The sequence below is a fragment of the Dryobates pubescens genome, chromosome 15 (genome assembly GCF_014839835.1).
Source record: "Dryobates pubescens isolate bDryPub1 chromosome 15, bDryPub1.pri, whole genome shotgun sequence".
Lineage (NCBI taxonomy): Eukaryota > Metazoa > Chordata > Aves > Piciformes > Picidae > Dryobates > Dryobates pubescens.
Window position 1 is genome coordinate 14224742 of NC_071626.1, and position 21679 is coordinate 14246420.

The 21679-nt window shown below is 39.4% G+C and overlaps 1 protein-coding gene across 1 annotated transcript in view; it reads right to left on the minus strand.

Annotated features, from left to right (window-relative positions):
- TRIM24 (tripartite motif containing 24) overlaps positions 1-21679 on the minus strand; it is a 58055-nt gene that overhangs the window by 23097 nt on the left and 13279 nt on the right. Inside the window, exons 2-3 of the mRNA XM_054167909.1 lie at positions 7957-8075; positions 617-764 (exon numbers count right to left, since the gene is read on the minus strand). Of these exons, the coding sequence (XP_054023884.1) occupies positions 617-764; positions 7957-8075 (267 nt within the window). The remainder of the gene's footprint in view (positions 1-616; positions 765-7956; positions 8076-21679) is intronic.

Below are 21679 nucleotides of genomic sequence, written 5' to 3' on the forward strand. Positions count from 1 at the left end.
GCATTCTCCTGCTTTTCTTTACCATAGTCCTCACCAGGATGCCAGAAGTCTGAAACTGTTTGTTAGGTGTCATCATAATTGATCTTAGCTATGTGAATATCTGCCCCTCAACTGACTAGACAGACATGAAGGGAGAGGGTGATAGTCCTTGTGATTGCACAGTTCTGTTGATGCCCAGCTCCTGAGGTGCTGAAGCACATCCAAAGAATGACAATGAAGCTGGTGAACAATCTAGAGCACAAGTCTTACGAGGAGACAGAACTGGGCTGTTTAATCCAGACAAATGGAGATTCAGGGGAGACCTTAACACTCCCTACAACTACCTGAAACAGAGCTGTAGTGAAGTGGGGGTTTGTTTCCTTTCCCAAGTAACATGCAATAGGAAAAGAGGAAACAGCCTCAAAGTACAGTCAGGGGAGGTTTAGACCTGTCTATGATAGGGGAGTTGGAACTAAATGATCTTTAGGGTCCCTTCCAACTCCAGCCATTCTGCAATTTATTGATTTACTAGGAAAGACATTTTTGACATGTATAACTTTAAAAAGAAATGTGATGGTCTAACAGTCTTCCAATGCAGACAAAGATTCTTTGTAAAATTATAAACCAAGGGTGTTACCTGGAGATACTTCCTCTTTCTGTCTCACAGTATGATCCTTTGTGAATTTAACCCTCTGGTGAGCTCTGATGCAGGTCTTGCATAACCATTCTACACATTCCACACAAAATCCATTGGCTTCTGCATTGTCTTCACAGCTTGTGCAGACCTGACATGAGGAAGAAAAAGTAGCTGTTAAAATAAATATGGAACATGCATACAAGCTCTTGTTCATATATAATCCGTGCATTTCTACATTTTTCCAGAAACAGTGGAATGAGAACAGAAAACTGCCTGAGGTACAGGAACACTATAATTAACTACATAGAAGTAACTGAATTTGACTTAAAGAAAGTGGTCATTTTATCAGTGTTACTCTATTTTATCCAACATCATAAAAGCCAAATCATTGCTCTCTGACCAACACAGCACAGTTAGAAGCCATATAATGTTTACTATGTACAATACATTCTTGTGAAGTATTTACTAAAGAGAACATGACCAGCACTGCTCTAATTTTAGAAGCCTCCCTCAGTCCACACAGAAGCTTTAATCTTCATTTCTGTTCACCTGCTTAGTTTCAGGAAGCACATACACTATTGAACAGCAGGGTTCTTCTCAAGAATCTCTGCATCACCCCTTAAAGACAGCATTCCAGTTAAGCTAATCAGTAAAGCTACCCCAGAACAGATGTGCAACCAATGCATTCTAATTTTCAAACTGTAGCTTGTTAATTCCTTGGGCTCTTTGGACTACACTCAAGAGATCTGAGGGGAAAAAAAAATGAATTGAGGAAAACAAACCTGATAGCAGGCCACAACCTCTCTGCATGGAGTCAATACACAGACAAGAAAAAAATTCCTGCATTTTGAACAACAGGCTGAAAACTATGCATGAAGGGTAACATCGATTCACATGTTTCTAACATTATTTAAGTACTCCTTTACAATGCCTCCAAAATCACACTTTCTATGTGCTTTTGGTGTTTTGGTGAACATGCAGATACTTGTTTAGAGAAGTACCATCCATTTCTATCAACATTTAGCACTGATGCAAACAGCCTCAATATGTCCGAAGATTGCTATATCCTACAGCTCACAGGAATAGAATTTTGCTAGCAAGAACAAAAGAGGAAAAATTTAGGTTCAATTCCCAAATTAAAAAAAAAAAAAAAAAAAAAAAAAAAAAAAGAAAAAAAGAAAAAAAGAAAAAAAGAAAAATCCAACTTTTGCAGCCACACAAGATAAATACAGATTAAGTTAAAGTAGTAAATATTTCCATCCTATGCAGTTAGATAGTATACATGTAGAACTCTGTCCCAGTTTCCCCTTCAAGAAAAAGAGGAAAATTAGCACACAACTTGCCTTAGGACACATAGCAAGTTACTGACAGAGCTGGAATTTGAACATAGGAGCTCCAGATTCACAATGCTGTGCTTACTCTTCTGGATCATGCTGCCTCTCAAAGTAAGTATCTTCTGAGAAATGAAGTTACAATGCAAGGGTGGTTGACCCCTCTTGGAGTTTGAAGCAGTTGCTTTTGATTAAAGGTGATCTGCAATGGAAAACAAAATTGGGCTTGTGCCCCTTTTCCTGTTTCTTTACAAAAAGGAGGCATAAATTTTACTACTTTTTTTTTTTTTTAATGTCTTGCTTGTTTTTTCTGTTTCCTTCCATGCTTCTCTTAATAATAAAAATTCTAGTCCTATCCAGAATAGTTGACTAGAAGTCAGATCATCACAAAAAAAAGAAAATCAAAGTAAACCAATTAAAGGAAGTTAATTGTAGTCAGGAAATTAAAGATTTTTACTTGCTCTTAACCCTTAATTTCAATGATATTTTGTAGGGAAAAAAAGAAAATACTCTTAAGGACTCAGCACAGTTTCTTGAGAAATATTTAGAACAAGCAACTATCAAGGCATTACTTCAACACTACATTTTCTCTGGCAGAAACTCCCTTCTCCTTTGCCAGTTGTCTCCTCCTCAGGTGTGCCAATAGAATGCTCTGCAGGGCTGTGGTGTGAAACCAGAGTGATTAGATCATTGCAGCCCAAGGATCAGTTACAGCAGCACTGCTGACTGGGCAGTGAACTACTGCAGAACGAGAAAGAAGTTTTAAAGCAAGTCTTGTTGCCAAGAGAGGTATGATCACACTAAGCCTCTCGATGCCCAGAGGTCTTTTTGCAAATTAAAAGTGGAAAATTAAGAGACTGGATATTTATTTTTCTACTGTAAAAAAAACCCAACAGTGAAAACAAAATAAGCAAAAAAAGAAAGAACAAAGAAATGTCTTTTAGGCACTAAGTCAATGAAATAAAAAAAAAAATTGAAAATTTAATGAAAACACATTCAACCACAGAACAAAACATAAAACCCAAAACAAACAAACTAAAAAAACCCCCAACCAACACCCAAGGAAACAAACAGCTTTTCCAAGTCTCTTTAAGGAAACTTACACAGATAAACTTGTTACATGCCTGGGCCTTCAAGTAAATTCACAGGATTTCTGAAGTTATTCATTCCTTTTAAAATCCAAGTTCTTCACCTATATTTCCCGCCCCCCCCCCCAATATCCTTTGGTGTTTTTTAACTGATATGACCTGCTATGGTTGTAATGAGATGAAGATTGTGTTTCAGGAATCAATAATCAGGTGCTGCCAAATGAAGTGAAATTTCTCCTCTGTAGTCCTGATCTGCAGAAATGAACCCCACAACTCCAGAGAGTTATGAAGTAGGTATGTTTATTACAGCCCTGGGTACAGGTGGGATCTTTTCACTGAACTGTACACCCTATGCCAGTGCACACAGGTATTTATGTGATAAAAACATATATATTCACTGGGTGCAGTTAATGTAAATTATTTCCAGGAACTCATTAACATATAACTGTCCTCCTATTTTCCACCCAGGTTCCACCCTCCAGTGGTTGTTTGGGTGGTCCTTGGGGATGAAGTAAAAGTTCCTCACAGTGTATTTTTCACCTTTGGTTCAATTACTTGTTTTCAATGTGCCCCAGTTCCTCTTATCTCTTAGACTAACGATTTCTGCTTTTATTGTCAAAAGAAGGATGCAAACCTTGACCCTTTATAGTTAAAGGTTCAGCTATTTCCTACAGGTACCCCCTTTGATGGAGAACCTGTGTCTGGTCTTGTGCAGCCCAGTGTTTGTAATGTATAGCTACACATTACCTCCTTTGATCATTAAGGGGTCTCTGGTATAGGGTGAGAAAATTAAAGGCCCCTTCTCAAATATGGGGTTAGAAAATTAAAGGTCCCTCCACCAACATTCTTTGATTTTATATTTCTCCTTCATCAGCCCCAAACTTTATACTCTTTGCGACTTCATACTCTTCAAAGCCACCAAATGGAAGAGAGAGACAGATTTCTAAAATTTTTCATAGACATCACAATTTCTGCTGTCTAAACAGCTATGCTTTCTAGGCAAAAGCTAGTTTTGCTGCTACCCACCCCTTACTTGAAATGCGCATTTTCAGCTATAGCTTGGATTTTGCTAGAATTCCTAGTGGTGCCGTGGGTTAGTTGTTTGGGTGGTGTTTGATTGGTTGATGGGTTGGACGCGGTGATCTTGAAGGTCTCTTCCAACCTGGTTTATTCTATGTATTCTATGTACACAAAGCACAATTACTGCAAATATCTGCTACGCCATTACAAAACCTAAAACTTCTTTCACTCTTATTTTGGTGACTTACACAAGCAATGCTTCAGCGATTTCAAAGAAAACTCTCCCTAGTTAACTTAGAAGCCTTCATTCTGGTTAGCGAGATATTTATTCTTATTCGAGTTTTCCTTGTAATTACATTTAATTCAGTTACTGCTTTTGGTATTTATAACCCCGGGAAGCATTCATTCACACTTCATTCAAATGTAATGAAAGCTGAAATTACTCCTCATGATGCAGACAAGTACAGTCCTTCTCTGTTGTAAAAGTTTGTGTATTCACTTAAAAAACAGATGCAGGAGTTGAGTAACAGAGCTGTATTCTCAGCTAGTGTAGTAACTAACCACTCTTCCAATGAAATACCTTGAGTACTAAAGAAAGTAAGAAAGCAAAGGTTTCAGAGTTTCAAAGGAAGAAAGCAAAACAGTCCAGAGGAATATCCAGAAGAACTGATGTTCCAAAGTGTGAAGTAGATGCAGTGGTTGCCTCTAGGGGATCCAAAAAGCATCAGTCATAGTAGTTATATAACTATCTCTTGGCACATACAAAATCAACAAAGACTTTTGGGACCTTCTTGCTTGTATGCAACTCCAAGTACGAACCACACGCCAACACCTCAAAATACATGAACCCTGATCAACACAACCTTCTCTCCCCTACATCCCATCAACAGCTGACACTCTCCAAAGCACAACAAAACCATATGGTGATTCTTAAATCTATTATGCAGTGCCCTAAACCAGCAGCTTTCAAACACATTTCAGACACAGATACAGCTTTGATAAACTATTCAGCATACAAGGCCTTCCTCAGAAGATTACATAGCTTCTGCTCTCTGGCAGCAGAAAACTTCAATAAAACAGCAACAGTTTTTGACACAATTTGAGTTATCTCTAATCAGGTATTTCCTGCAAGTCTCAGTATCTTTTCCACTTTTAATGTCTCTGATCTGTTGGCTACCTTATACAGCCAATTTTTCTTTATTTTCTCTTTGATCCTTTCAAAGACAGAACAAGAGAGGCTGTTTAGAAGGATGTATCATCCTTAAACCTCTTGTTATTCCTTCTCAAACAGGACACTGATCTGTTTAACACCGATTTTTGCTGTTCCACAACAGCTTTCTAGAAAGGTTAAGCTTAGGGTTTTTTTATGGTTCCAACTCAAAAGTACAAAGGAATGTCCAAAAAGCTTCATTATCATAACAAGATTAATCTATTTAAACAAAACAGAACTGCATATCATTCATTTCCAAGAAGTAAGGTACACGCTCAGCACACTGTAATAAAACATCTAGCAAGAAAATAGGCCATTGGAAAAGCACATGAATATACTACTCTGCTGGTTCTGCAAAGTCTGCTGGTTTGCCTTTAACTGCTGCAGAAAGTATGTTGAGTTCAGCTGTGGAACTTAGCTGAAGAATAGACATGGTTTGTCACTGCAAGTCTGATAGCTGTTGTTAGGGAGAGACAAACAAATGTGGAACGGAAGAGTAAGATGGAAGTCTGAAAAGGGAACTTAAGGAAACATAAGTGCTTTGAAGAACCTCCCTGAATCTGCTCACACCACTCAACAATGGATGATTCCAAATCAGCTGCTGAAATACTTGGAATTTTACTGAATCTCTCTCTGACAGGCCAAGATCCAAAGGTAAACAAAAAAAGACAGCTCCTTCAGTTCCAAGGAAGTGCCTGACTCACCCTGTTATTGAGTTTGGTGGATACTCCACCCTATGACCTATTGAAGTACACACAATTGTACATGATTATGATATTTCAAGAATATAGAGAACCCTTCTTGAATTTTGGATTCTACATGTGAGACTTGAAAAACCTCAACTCCCCACTTAACTTTCAAAGACAGCACAAAAAAATGGGAGGGGGGGGATATGTGTGAAGGGATGGAGTAGTCATTTGTCACAAAACCTAGAAATAATAATTGGACTTTTACAATCCCTCCCCAAAGCAGTATCTGAGAAGACTTGTTATGTAACTCCGTAGAGGTTATGGCATAGGCCCCCCCCCCAAAAAAAATTCAGGACTGCTTCTGCATTACAAAGTTATCTTGGTTCTCTTCCTAATTTTAAAATCACTAGAATAGTTATAAACGAATTTTCAATGCAACAGGGACTGTTAATTTGCTCAATCTTCCTGGTAGAGCATTGAGAAACTATAAATCTTGCAACCATCTCCAGAACTCAAGATGTTTTCTCTACAACACCCAGGGGAAAAAACAAAATAAACCCAAACCAAACAAACATCCCCACACCCCAAACCAACAAAAAACCCCAACAAACCAACCCACCCCCCACCCCAAAAAAAAAATCACAAACAAAACCAAACCAACCCCCCCACGAACAGCAAAACAAACAAACAAAACCAAAGCACAACAAAAGCAAACTCCGTACTATCCTACATTAACAGCACTGCTCATACTTCAGGAGACTCCCAGTTACATTTCAGTTTCTGGTAAGGTCTGTAATTTATCAGAGTTTCAGTTGCAAAATTCCTTATAAGCTGAATACAGCTAAATGGTTTTCAAGACAAAAGTTAATGGCTGTTCTAGACAGAGGAAGACAACATTTATGCCTTTAATATAAAAAATGTCACTGACTGGGTACCTCCATCTCTTCCTGAGAGATACCCATCCATATATGTAAGCAAAAGTTTCAACTATGCTTTCAAGCAAGCATAAAATAAAGGACCTCTTAAGAAGCTGCCCCCAAAACAAACAGATGAAGAACCAATGACACAGGTGCAAAGCAAAAAAAGATGCATTTTCACAATAGAAAGAGGACATCATACAAATATTAGTGGATGAGTTGAAATGCAAGCCAAATTTGCATGGCAACCTTTATGTACTGTTATTATGAAGAATGCAGCTACATATTATAAATAATTCAGTCTCTTTATAAGTTCCTGGAGTTTAATGAAAAGTTTATGAGCAAAGAGATACTAGAGATAGTCTTTTACTATCTAAAAATGAAGACAAGCAATACTTTGATAAATTATGGCCCTACATAAATCTGATTATTCATTTGGTACTGCATCTACACTAGGACTTTCCTCCTGAAAAAACATCATGAGGAAAAAAAAAACCCCAACAACTAATAAACAAACAACAATATTACTATTCTTTCAGATAAGCAGGTTTTAGTTTTATGAGATGGCTATTCAATTGCAAAAGGAAGAGGCAGCCTATGTAAGACAAACAAAAAACCCCTACAACCCCTACATACCATCTTCCCCAATTAGAATTTTGAGCCTCTTGCTTGGTAACTGCATTCCAGCTATTTAGTGCCATGTTCTGTCAGTGTTGAGATAAGAAAAGTAAAGTCTATTCAACTAGAGGATTCCATTTTACACCAAGAGCTCTTGATGTTCTCTTGACCTGTTATTCAGGTCCCTGCTTCAATGAGTGCTTCAAGTGTCCCATCCAAAGAACAGAATCTCCCATTCTAACACCTATTCCTTTGGCTATCATGATACAATTTTATATCAACAAAAATAGTTTAGAATAAGATAACCACTTCGTTCACATTGATTTTAACTGATTTTCTAGAACAATAATGACTATGTGTTTAGTCTTTTTCTGCATATGGCCAGCAAAAAGGCCAAACAGCAAGATGTCAAGGATATGCATACACATCCAAAAGGTGTTAACTTCATTACATGTTAATACACTTACCTGATTTGATTTCTCTACTGTGCTACTTGGAACCTCTGTGGTATCCTTCACAAAAAAATTATCTATGATGTGTCTCTCTGCATATTCCTGACCACAAATTGGACAGCGGATAACACCGACTGGGGGGGAAAAAAAAAAGTCTTGATTATGCTTGCACAGCTTAAAATATATCAAACAACTTCAAAGGCAGCTTGTAAGGATAAATACTTTGAAAGGATGCTTGAATACTTTCCTGTCAATAAGGTGAGTAAAAAGAAGCTAATTCTCATTTATCACTGAAGTAACCTTTAACTGTTATTCCCTAATTACGCATTCTTTCAACCAAGGTCAAGCACCTTCTTGTTTCAATCCTATAAATAATTCCTTGTCTTTAAAGAGAATGTATTCCCACTGACAATTTGTTGTTAAAGAGAGGATTAAAAATAAACATTTATTAGTGTGGAGTATTAATTAGAGACACTTCATGGTACTGCATACCCACACATACATGCCAGCAGTACGACATGACTGACTTCCAACTATGCAACATGGAAAACTGAAATGTAATTAATTCAGATTTTGGCACGTTGTATAGAGGAAGAGCAGACCAGTATTAGTACCATGACTACCTTCACCCTAAGCATGAGAAAACAAGACAGACACAGGAATAAATATGCAATATCCTTCCTCTCTTTTCCTAGACACAGTGGGGAACAATTTCAAGACAATAACATATTTAACACTCCTATAAAATCATAGAATCAATAAGGTTGGAAGAGACCTCAAAGATCATCAAATCCTGTCACCTGTCACCCAAGACCTCATGACTACTAAACCATGGCTCCAAGTGCCATGTCCAATCCCCTCTTGAACACCTCCAGGGATGGTGACTCCACCACCTCCCTGAGCAGCACATTCCAATGGCTAACAACTCTCTCTGTGAAGAACTTTCTCCTCACCTCCAGCCTAAACTTCCCCTGGCACAGCTTGAGACTGTGTCCTCTTGTTCTGGTGCTGGTTGCCTGGGAGAAGAGACCAACCCCTTCCTGGCTACAACCACCTTACAGGTAGTTGTAGAGAGCAATGAGGTCTCCCCTGAGCCTCCTCTTCTCCAGGCTAAACAACCCCAGCTCCCTCAGCCTCTCCTCATAGGGCTTGTGCTCGAGACCTCTCCCCTGCCTCGTTGCCCTTCTCTGGACACATTCAAGAGTCTCAATGTCCTTCTTAAATTGAGGGGCCCAGAACTGGACACAGTACTCAAGGTGTGGCCTAACCAGTGCTGAGTACAGGGGCAGAATGACTTCCCTGCTCCTGCTGGCCACACTATTCTTGATGCAGACCAGGTTGAAACCCAATAATGCAGAGAGCTGAACAACAGTTTTCTCAAGAGACAAAGGATAAAGTCAAGTTCAAAACTTGGGGTTTAACAGTGAGTATACTAGACTGAAATGAAAAAGATCTGTGAAAACTTTTTACATCAGATGCTTTTCTTAGCTGCAGAAAACAGAATGGCTTACTAGCACTAAAGCCGTCTATCATCCAAGAAAAATCCCAAAATACTCGGCATGAACAGCCTGCTTTAATAAATTACAGTTATTACCATTAAAAAAAAAAATAAAAAAAATTGAAACTCAGTGAAGCTGAAACAATCACTTAGGATGTGGAAGTCATCGTGCAAAGCCTACACCAGAATAGTCCTGTGAGGCCAAATTGAGATGGATTCTAGACTTACAGCTGTCATTTGAGAGGCGGCATGATTTTAGGGACTTAAATTCAGCGTGTGAAACAGTGCTTCTGATCATCTTTAACACCAGCATATAACTGCATATTTAACTAAACCAGCATAGGCTTAATTCTGTTCCTTTTTACAATCAAATTTAGAAGTACAGAGACTATTAGTACAGAGACTTAACTCCTTACTCCAAGTGCTTCACAGAACATTAAGGCAGCTTTTTCATAATATTCTCCCCATACATGCTAGAGAGTTAACTGCCCAACACACTAAAAAGCAGCTCACCAGTTTTAATAAATTAACTCTTCCAAACAAGCTTGGTTTTATCATAATTGCCACTTCTCCAGTCTGCATTTCCATATGTATTTGTGCAGTTTCAGTCTGTATTTTGGCTAAAACTTTTGTAGCAATTTTTTTTATACCATCATCGTCATGAAAGATACTTAAGAAATCCAATTTTGGTATGTCAGGTAGTTAAACAGAACTCTAAACACTGAATTTCTCCTTTTATTAAACAAATCAATTTACCACAGTCAAGAGTGAACACGTTTCTTAATACATAATTGCTGAAAAAAAAAACACCACTATTTTTCAACAGTGTCAATTACAAACCACCCTCTCTTCCCTTGCTGCTCATTCCTGACATTGACGAAGTGCAGTTATTTATAGTTATTCAGCACAAGTAACTGAGTTGGTCATCAGATGAGTTTGGGTGTGGGACAGAATGAGACTGGCAGAACAATTCAAACATGGATGTATTTCTCTTCTCTTTGAATCTTCGCCTTCAGCCCCTGACCTGCTTCACTGGCCAAATGCACTACTGCTTACACTGAAGCAAAATGAGAAGCAGAACAAGGATGGGAAGGGGCCAACACTGCCACTGAAGATTAAACCTGGACCCACAGTCTTTGAAACTAGTCAGCTGTATTAAGAGGAGTTTATAAAATCAGCTTGGATTGAAAATACAGCAGGCAAGGAAAGGGCAGGATACAAGTCAGGAAACTAGAAACTAAACTTCTCACTTGCATCTTTACCAATAGAATACTGCCAGCAACCAGTTTAACAGATCACCAAAAGAGAAAAGGAGAATTGCCCACATCTTTCAAAATCTTCAAGAGACTTTTTCTAGAATTCCTTGTGTGGTCCAGCCTTGATTCAAGATTTTCCTCTGCAACTCCATGTGGGTAAATTTGCCTTTGTTATCATCCTGGAAAGATGACTGCTACACAAAACATTTTTAAACCAAGCTTAATTAACTTCATGATATTAGGTAATTTCACTGAAATCTGTGGTCCTGATCTTCAGGTAACGTCAGTCAGGTTACACTGTTATGTACACAGCTGGCAACACAGCCCTTTTTGTCACAACACATAAACCACAAATCAGCCAGGCAGCATACCTTTCAGGTCCTAATCAACTACTTTGATGTGTCCAAGGCTCTAAGAGTAACATACTGAAAAATACAAGCTATGTGTGTTTTTTTCCTCCCTAGGTGGGCATTGGAAGGTCCAAGTAGAATGCTCTATACATTTTTTTTCCTAAGTGTCTGGCATTTGAAACCAAAGACTCATGGGAAAGAAGAGTACTCAACCAGTTCATGCAGGCTCATTTCAGAACTTCAGCCACCCCAAAGAGGCACTCTCGCACAGATACACTACACACCAGCACTGGAATTTCTACCTGCCCTCCTTATGAGTAAACAAAGAGTACAGTAAGAGTGCACTGTATAACCACCAGTTTTGCAGAACATGGTGATGAGCTGGCAGTTTACCAGAACCCACGTAATGAAGAGAGACACTAAGTTATTGGGAGAGAAATGCATGGTTTACAATGAACCCAGAATTCAGGGCTTCCTATGAGAAAACAGAGGCAGAGGAGTAAAGGCAGTAACTATTTTGAAATTGAATGGAAAACACAGATAAATACAAAAGTGACATACTTAAAATTTTACAAAATAGCACTATATCCAAATCATAGAATCATAGAATCAATAAGGTTGGAAAAGACCTCAAAGATCATCAAGTCCAACCTGTCACCCAAGACCTCATGACTACTAAACCATGGCTTCAAGTGCCATGTACAATCCCTTTTAGAACACCCCCAGGGATGGTGACTCCACCAGCTCCCTGGGCAGCCCATTCCAATGGCTAACAACTCTCTCTGTGAAGAACTTCCTCCTCACCTCAAGCCCAAACTTCCCCCAGCACAGTTTGAGAAAGACGCATTTTAATTTAGCAAAGCTCCTGGATGAATATACCTCTGTTTCAACATCAGCATTTCTAATGGTGTTATCAGGGTTATCTGTCATAGCTAAGTACTGATTTTTTATTGTGAGATAGTGATTTTCAAGTAAATTCTAACTTTGCAATACTAGCTACAGAATGCAGCTTTTTGTGCAAAATGGTAAAACTCCACACACCAAGCAAAAATTTCAGCCATTCATTAAATACAAATTGTGCAGTTGTCAACTATCACAGGGCTGATGGGATTTAAGTCAGGTCATCTTATTTATACTGCACACAGCTCAAAATGCATCAGCACAATCCTAAGAGCACACACCTGTTAACTCCAGGCTGCAGAGAATTATGAACAAGAAATACTGGGAACATAAGCAGGAATGTTACTGGATTTGTTGAGCATCTGTTTCTGAGGATGACATGTAATTTTCACTTTTTTTTTTCATATGCTTAAAGTAAGATTTGTTTCAGCAATATGATGCACTAGGTTTACATGTCTGGGGTTTGGTAATGGGGGGGGTGAGGGAGAGCTGCAGGCATGTCCAGGGGCTGCTCCCATACCAAAGCTAATTCCAAACAGCTCCAAGACAGACCCGTCACTGGCCAAAGCTGAACTCATCAGCAATGCTGGTGGGGCATCTGTGTACATGTCTAAAAAAAATGCTTTGCAACAACAGTAGAGGTGAATAAGAAAAATGAGAGAAACAGCTTTTCAGACACCCTGGTTGGTGAAGAAAGGTGGAGGGAGGAGGAGATGCACCAGGTACTAAAATGGAGACTCCCCTTGCAGCAGTGCAGCAAACAGAAGACCATGATGAGGTACCCACCCTGTAGCTGTGGAGGACCCCACGCTGAAATAGGTCAAAATGCCCTGAAGGAAGCTGTAGTCTGTGGAAAGCTGTCCCAGTTTCATCTGAGACAGAGTTAATGTTCTTCAATGCTGTGTTTGGATTTAGTCTAAGAATGCTGATAAGACACTGGTGTTTTTAGGTGTGGTTAAGTACTATTTATACAAAGTCAAATTTTTCAGCTTCTCATGCTCTGCCTTCAAGAAGGCTGGAAGTGCACAAGAAGCTGAAAGGGGACAGCCAGGAAAGCTGGCCTAAACTGGCCAAAAGGATATTCCATGTCCAGTATATAAACTGGCCAGAAGGGACAGATCGCTCAAGGACTGGCAAGAGATTAATCTTCCCCACGATGAATCTATTTTGCCCATGATGACAATTGTTCAGCAATCTCCTTGTCTTTATCTGTCCTGCTGAAGAGAAGAGAGCAGCTTCAGGCAGTCAGCAGCCAAGTTTAACCCATCACAAACAGACTTTAAAGGCTCTCCAGTTGTGTTCCTTTTTTTTGTTGCTGTTTTGTTGTTTGAGGGTTTTGGCTGGTTGGTTGGTTTGGGAGTTTTGCATCATTTGTTGTTTTGGGGTTTGTGGGGTTTTTATATGTTTGGGTTTTACCTGTTTGTTTTGTGGGTGGGCTTTGATTGTTTATTGTTGTCTTTTTCTGAAGCCAAATGCTTTAAACTATAATTCCATCTTAGTTGATAAGAGAAGTGAGGTGGATCTGGAAGATATGCTATTTTGTATGCAGCTTTGTAGGGTTTATATGGAGAAGACAGTGCTTTGTCTTGTTGCAGCCTTAGAGAGATTTAGAGAATACATAATCTCATGCCAATTACAGTATCTGTCCTACTTTGGAGGTCTAATCCAGTTTAGAACAATCACCAACCACAGAAGTCCCAAGTGAAAAGGACTCAGAAGAGTACTGGGACAGTGTCATTGTCCTCAAAGTAGTCTACTAGGTGACACCATATACTACTGTAGGCAGACACATACTAGAGCCAAGGCTTCTGGTATCACAATAATATAAATGGAAAAAGTGCACAACAAATATCAGCAAATTAATGAATTCAGTTTTAGTAGATTATTCCTACTATCTTGAGCCATCATTTATATTTTGTGTGTACAGTTATGATTTGACAAAGGAATCACAGACATGGTTTGAAACCCTTTTTTCTTCATCCAGTTTTCCAGCGCAGAGGCTTAACTCAGACCATGGACAAGTATCTCCTCCTAGGTACTATGGTAGCAGTAAAACATGGCACTGCTCTCCCCAGGCTACTAATAGACCTGATAAAGGAGTTTGACTTCTTTTGGTACATTAAGACAGACGGCTGAAGCAAACATAGGAGAACACACACAAGCTTTTTGTTAACAATCCAACAGGTGCTGTAGGAAGCAATTAACTCTTAACTTTTTTGACCAACCAAAAAGGAGAATTATTTTCTGAAGAGATTCTTGCTTGTCATTTCGTCACTACAGTAACATACAAGAAAAAGGAATGCAATACAAAGGCAATACAAAATTACTATAGCCCAAACATTTTCTTACTACATTCCATGTATGTATTTGCTTTTCATGTGCAGTGCTACATATTTTTCCTCTTAAATACTCAATTACATTTAAAAAACTGTCCCTTAAGTGTGCACAGAATGAAGTTCCTTAATAAGTTCCTTCACTTCCTCCATTAAATCTTTACACAAGGCACTTACCTAATTTTCCTAATGCTACAATAAATCTTTTTTCTTTTCTTTTCTTTCCTTTCCTTTTTTTTTTTTTTAATGCTATGGTTTGGAAGCAGACATGCAGTAGCTTTCTAACCATACTTCCATCTTACTGCCAACACTTCCTTCCTCTTGTTTCAAGACACCTGCTTCCTGAATTGTGCCACGATCTACTTCAGTGTTTTGAGGCTGGGAACAGTAGCTATTGTACTACAGTCTGGTCAAGAAGATTCAAATTCTGAGTAGCAAAATATTAAAAAAAAACATTTATTTGGTTTTTTTCCTTATACAACTAGGTAAGGAAAATAATTCATCCTCTGATGAAACCATAGGAGAAGCAAACTACATCATCAAAACAAGAACTACATTATTGCCTCTTTTTTTATTTTTTTTTAAATCCCTGAACTAAGTTGCCATTCATCCCCTCCTCCCACCCCAAAATACCCAGTATTGTTAAAAGGAATGAGGACAAAAGAGAAAAATCTGGAAAGCTGCAGCACAGCCCCTCAATTTAAGAAGGACATTGAGACTCTTGAATGTGTACAGAGAAGGGCAACAAGGCTGGTGAGAGGCCTTGAGCACAAGCCCTACGAGGAGAGGCTGAGGGAGCTGGGGTTGTTTAGCCTGGAGAAGAGGAGGCTCAGAGGAGACCTTATTCCTGTCTACAACTACCTGAAGGGTGGTTGTAGCCAGGAGGGGGTTGGTCTCTTCTTCCAGGCAACCAGCACCAGCACAAGAGGACACAGTCTCAAGCTGGGCCAGGGAAAGTTTAGGAGAAAGCTCTTCACTGAGAGTCATTAGCCATTGGAATGTGCTGCCCAGGGAGGTGGTGGAGTCGCCATTCCTGGAAGTGTTCAAGAGGGGACTGGATGTGGCACTTGGTGTCATGGTTTAGTCATGAGGTCTGTGGTGACAGGTTGGACTTGATGATCTTTGAGGTCTCTTCCAACCTTGGTGATTGCGTGATTATTAACCCATACACTGGGATAATGATGAAATTTCACCAACCTGAAAATTATTTTCTGCAATTGGTATTTGCTATACCCCAAGAATATACTCTCCAAATACGTTACAAAGCCAGCCTACACCTAATATTTTCACCAAAGACAAAACAAAAAACCCCAGAATCTTTAAATAAACATTTACTTACAGAGCAATTACAATGGAGCAGCATCATGGCATCAGAGAGATGTTAACATTTTAGCCAATGTTATTCACATTCAGCATCCCTGGATGGTGAAGCTCTACTGTTATTCTGATTAAATTTGTGATAAGGAGTACCTCTAATTGCACATTAATGATCTGATGCTCAACTAATTCTTGACCCAGTCATCTCCAAAGATCTTTGGGGTATTTGTGTGTGAATTTAACCACACAGTTAAGAGGCTTCCAAGTCAAAGTTATATTTTAGCGAACAAAGTAATTTTCCTTCCTGAAAATTTTTCGAAAGAAGGGTTTGTATGACAGCAAATTGCCAGAAATAAAGACTTGACACTTTGTATTCTTAATGTAATTTCCTTTTCAGAATGCCTGATGTTGTATTACCCTCTAGAGACATAAGGAATGTCTGGGAAAAACAGATCTAGTATTACTTACAAAAGGAAACAAGTTGAGGTATCAAGCCACCAAGGGCAAAGGTGACCTTACATTTTCCTAAAACTGCCTGAAATGGCATCACTTTCCATAATCTACTACCTGCAGTTTAAAGGCAACAGACACTACCAGCACACTAAAGCAGCCACAGACTAGTTAACCAGGGATATTCAGGACCCCTTCCCAACTGCCTGTTTCAAACTCTGCTTCCCTCTCAACCTTGTATTAAGCTTCACTCTGTTGCCTGATGGCTGATTTGCCATCCTTCCTTGCAATTTAGAATATTCATTCTTACAGAACCTTGTTTTTACTAGCGGTAACAAGAAATTGGTTTTCTGGTTCTAACCATCATCTGTATTTTTCACATCAAATGCAGTCTGCTGATTCGAACCCTGTAGCATCCATTACAACAGGGCAAACGCATAGCAGAAGAGAAGCAAGAAAAAGAATCAAAAGGTCTGTAAAATAATTGAAAATGTCAGTGTGTTTGGGCCTGAAGCACTGAAAGGTTTAGTGGATATGAACCAAATAAGCATCTGAGAAGTGAACCAAAAACCTCCCTTGCATTGTTAGAAAGTTAAAGTTCCCCTGCAGTCTCAGCACACACTGCATATTCCAAAGTGCAACAGTGCAAGGGATACCAAGCATTAGCATGCCCTTCAGTAAGAACAGCCTCATTTTACATGGGCTTACATTTTCAACTTTAAAAATCCAAGTAAGAATTGCAGAGTTTGCTCTCTTTTAGTAACTGATTATTACTCAAGTATCTTCATGCAAAGGTACAAACTAAAGAAATCTGTTGTTTATCAAGAAGGAAGAGAGGCTTGAAATTTTTTCTTATCTGCACACTTGTGCAAGCTGAGGAAAAACCAGAGTCTAGGCAGGCAGCACACGGCGTGAGCTTTACCCACTGAGCAGGTTACGTGTTCCCAGGGTGTCCATTTGGACCTATTAGTGTTTAACAGGAAATCATTGCAAGAAACAAGATTTTAAAGGCACACTTATTTGTTTGTTCATGCCCACATGAATGATGTTCTCACGTGTCAAGGTTTATTTTTGTCAAACTAATTCTGTAAGATATTTCCTTTTTTTTCTTTTTCCTCCAAATGGAACAAACACCTCCAGAGTGCTCCAATAGGCAAGCAATAACATATTACCTCACTTGGGAGCAGATCCATGATCACTATGATCATTGTGTGAATGGTGAGTGATAAGATCTTACATTTCCATGGGCTCCTTTGTGCCACAATAGCTATTTATGCAGCTGTATAGTGAACTAGATCAAAAGCACATAGGTCTCAAATCAGAGGAATTAAAGGGAAGACCTCCACCTTTTCTAGCAGCAGCATCCATTCATGCAAAAGACAAGCAGCTGTGGAACCTCACATTCAGAATTTGCTTGAACCAGACCTGGATGTCACATTGCTAACATTCACTTCTCTCCCATGCCAACACAAAGATTTATGCTGCCATGCAATGAGCTGGACTAGGGAATAAGATGTGCATTAAACAGGATTGGGTCAGTAGAGAAAAGTTAGTTTCCACTAAAACAGTTCTTACTAGCTACAGGCTCACAACACGTACACCTTTTCATGGAAGGCATTCCAGCCTGCATTTTAGACATAGAATGATTTGGATTGAAACAGACCTAGTTCCAACCTCCATGCTGCAGACGGGGACACCTACTGCTAGACCAGTCCCCATCCAGCCTGGCTTTGAACGCTTGCAGGGTTGGAGCCTCCACTTCTTTGGGCAACTTGTTCCAGTGCCTCACCACCCTCATGGGGAAGAATTTCTTCCTGATGTCTATCTAAATCTAGCTTCTTCCAAATTGGAAGCCATTAGCCTTTGTCCCGTCACAACATGTCTTTTTACAAAGTCCTTCTCCAGCTATCCTGTAGGCCCCCCTGAAATGATGCTATAAGGTCTCCCAGGAGCCTTCTGCTCTCCAGCCTGAACTACCCCAAATCTCTCAGGCTGTCTTCACAGAAAATGTACTCCATCCCTCTAATAGTCTTTGTGGCCCACCTCTGGATCTGCTCTAACAGTTTCATGCCCTTCTTATGTTGGGGATCCCAGAGCTGGACACAGTACTCCAGGCAGAGTTTCAGAAGAGTGGAAGTGGAAAACCACCTCCCTTAGCCACATTTCTTTTGATGCAGGCCAGGATCCCATTGGCTTTCTGGGCTGCAAGCACACACTGACAGGTCATGTTGAGCTTCTCATCAACTAGCACTCCCAATTCCTTCACAACTGCTCTCTATCCATTCTCTGCCCAGCCTCTGCATGCACTTAGGGTTGCTGCAATCCAAGTGCAGGACCTTGCACTTGGCTTTGTTGGACTTCAAGTTGTGGGCAATGGCTCACCTCTCAAGACTGTCATGGTCCCTTTGGATGGCATCCCACCCCTCCAGCATGCTGACCCCAGCACACAACTTGCTGAGGTGCATTCAATCCCAAAGTCCATGTCACAAACAACATCAAACACATAGGAGAAACCACTGCACATTCTTACTCTTCACAAGTTACACACTGCATCCATAGCAATGCCATCTTCAAGCCATTCAGCAGAATGGATTTAAGGCATCTATTGTATTATTTCCAACTCAGTTCTCAATTTCCTGGGAGTACATTCCAGACAACTGAAGCATCCTGACACAATAGGAGGAGACTGCTCTGGTCTGCCCCAGTTTCAGCTCATTTGCGTCTTTTCACTGTAGCAAACAGGTCTCAGAGCCAGTGTAATAAAGCCATTGGGGAGCTAATCATTTGTAGATCCAACAGGGCATTTTTGTTCCTTGATGCAAAGTGCTTTACTAAAAAAAGGAGGGCTTAAGGGTTCCCCTTCCTCAGTACAGGTTAGTCAATAAACCCATAGTTTTGTGAAAGAGAGCTCTCTTTATTAATAGAGTGCTTGGAAGCAACTTGTAACTAATTTTACCTAAAATGATATAGTCATTACAGCATAATTAGGCTTGTGTACAGCAATTTTCCTTGGTTTTACAGATGTCTTGTTTGAAATATTAATCAATTGATTTCAGAATAAAAAAATACTAAAAGCAAGTCACACAGTTAATGTTTTTTACAAATGGACAGGTTAGATAACATTAGTAGAAATTATGTCAGAGACTGAAGACCATCTCAGAATTTTATAACAAGAATTTTAGCATAACTACATAGAAAATCAGGGCAATTCAGTTGTGAGCTACAGAATCTTTTCTCTGTGTTGTGGTGGGTTGAAAATTCCCCCAACATTAAATTTGCCAGACCAGTTCAGTTGGAAGCAAATGAAGCTGTATTTACAAGCAAAGCTACAATGGAATGCAGTCAATATGTACAAAATATACAATATTTACATATATGTACAAGTATTTACAATTGATGAGCAGCACAAGAACCCCCTGGCCAAAAAACAGGGGAGTTGCAACAGCTTCTCTCCCCGCTGCTCCTCTCCCTACCCGCCCTGTACACAAAAGGGACAAGAGAAAAGAGCAGAGTTGTTGATACCAGTCACAACAAAACAGTGCAGTCAAGGTCAGAAAAACCAGGAGAAGCATCAGCCAGAGCCTAAGAAACAAAACAGAGATATTGTTTTGTACAACTAGTTTAAGTCTGTTATCTCTCCAACAGATTGTTTAGAACTTATCACTATTTTCCTTTTTACACCCAATAGTGATTTATTCACATTTTACCACTTTCTGTTCATGGTCTGTGGAAAATTTTAGAGGCATAGCCTAAAACTACCACACTGTGTATATAGACACCATTAATACTTGCAAGGTTTTTCATTAAAATTCATGGGGTTGAGAGTAAACTGGTTAGATTTAAGCAGGTCATGTTCTTCTGTTAAAAACAAACACTTAAAGGACTTAATTTGAGAGATGATATCATATGCCATAACAGCTGAATCAATTTGGAGAAGTGAGAAAAGTGGTAATTACTCTTATTAAGTCAAAACTGGTGCTGCAAAATTGGCAACTTCCTCAAACCAGTTTGTTCCAGAAAAAGCTGCTCCTATCTAGTTCTGACAGCCTGCTGCTGCTAGAGGAGGGGAGATAGGTTAAACCACCAAGCAAGTACATGAAGGGGAAACTGGCACTTAGAGCCGAAATGCAAACATTCAAAGCAGCCATCAATCTAGGGGATAAGTTTATTAAAACTTGAATGCTTGATTTACCACCCTTTAAAATGTAAACAGTTGAAAACCAGAAAAAGACTACTGGCTGTAATCCCCCCTCTGGAGGAGTGTTACAGGCCAGTTTTTATGCTGCACTGCATTGACTTTCTTGGAAAGCACTGCAGAGCTGAATTAAAATATTTCAGCTGCTCAGTGAAACGCTTCGTTGTTTTTGCTACACATGCCCGATCTCCAAGCACCTCAAGCACTGTGTATTAGGCTTCATCAACTGCAAATTTTCCAGCCAGTTCCGAAGGGAGAGTTTACACTGACATCTAATGCAGTCCAATGCATTTTCTTTGACACTGCAATTCTTGGTAGGATATAGGCTATAAAAGTACAAGATGATGAATAAAAAGACCTGACTTGCAGTGATTGTGCTTAAGGATCGATGCAGAAGCTGCCAACAATTACACCAATTATGAGCATTTCTTTCATCAATATTAAAATACATTCTTTCAAGTCCTGAAATTGTCAAGTATTTTCAACTTATATGTAATGAATTCAAGATGCAATGATTTTTAAGAGTCAGAGGTGTTCTTGCGCCTTTCTTTTCAGCTTAGAATTTTAATTTTCCAAGCTGCAAGCATTTTGAAAGTGGGTTTCATGCTACTCAGAGTCACACATTCACTACAATACCATTTTGCAGATGCTCTAGGGTCTTGCCAACAGTACTCAAGTCCATTCTATTAATGTTTCTGGAACAAGGAAATTAATACCTTTCTCTATGAATAGCAGCAGCATGTTAGCATGTTGTTATTACTACTTTAGAAAAGATCTAGGATTGCCAGAATTTCAGGTAAGGAGACAGACTGCCTTAAGAGTTGTGAGCACAACACAGCTAGCAATCATTTCATTGTAGCTAGAAATGTCATACTCTGGCCTTGATCTTTTAGAGTTCTCACCTGCTACTACCTGAGAGTTCAGTAGCTGCAGTACAATGCATCTATTACCCACGTTATTATTCACTATAATTTTTCTTAAGTAAATTAGCATTTAGGCAAGTTGGAGCTAGAAGCCAAAGAATCAAACCTTTCTGGAAGGTACTGAAGGAGTGGTTTCTTTGTAATCCTTTGTTGAAAAGATTATAAATATACTCCAATGTGATACTCTTCATTGCTTCACCACTTCTTCCATTTGGCCCCACATACCATAATGTTCCCATCGACACTGAGCAGATGTGGAAGTGAAAAAAAGCCTCAGAAAAAGAACTAAGAATCTGGATCACACTGAGAAAATAATCGAAGTTGGAAGCAGCAGTGGGAACAACAGTAGGTAAAGAGCTTAAGTAGAAGTCTTTCAGGAGACATCTCATCCAAAACAGGCATGTCTTTGGCTAGCTCATGTTATTCCCTCTCTTTAAGTGCTCAGAGGCACACTTACAATCTGTTCTTTCACAAATTTCCACCCATTCTCAATATGACCATCACTCAAATGGCTGG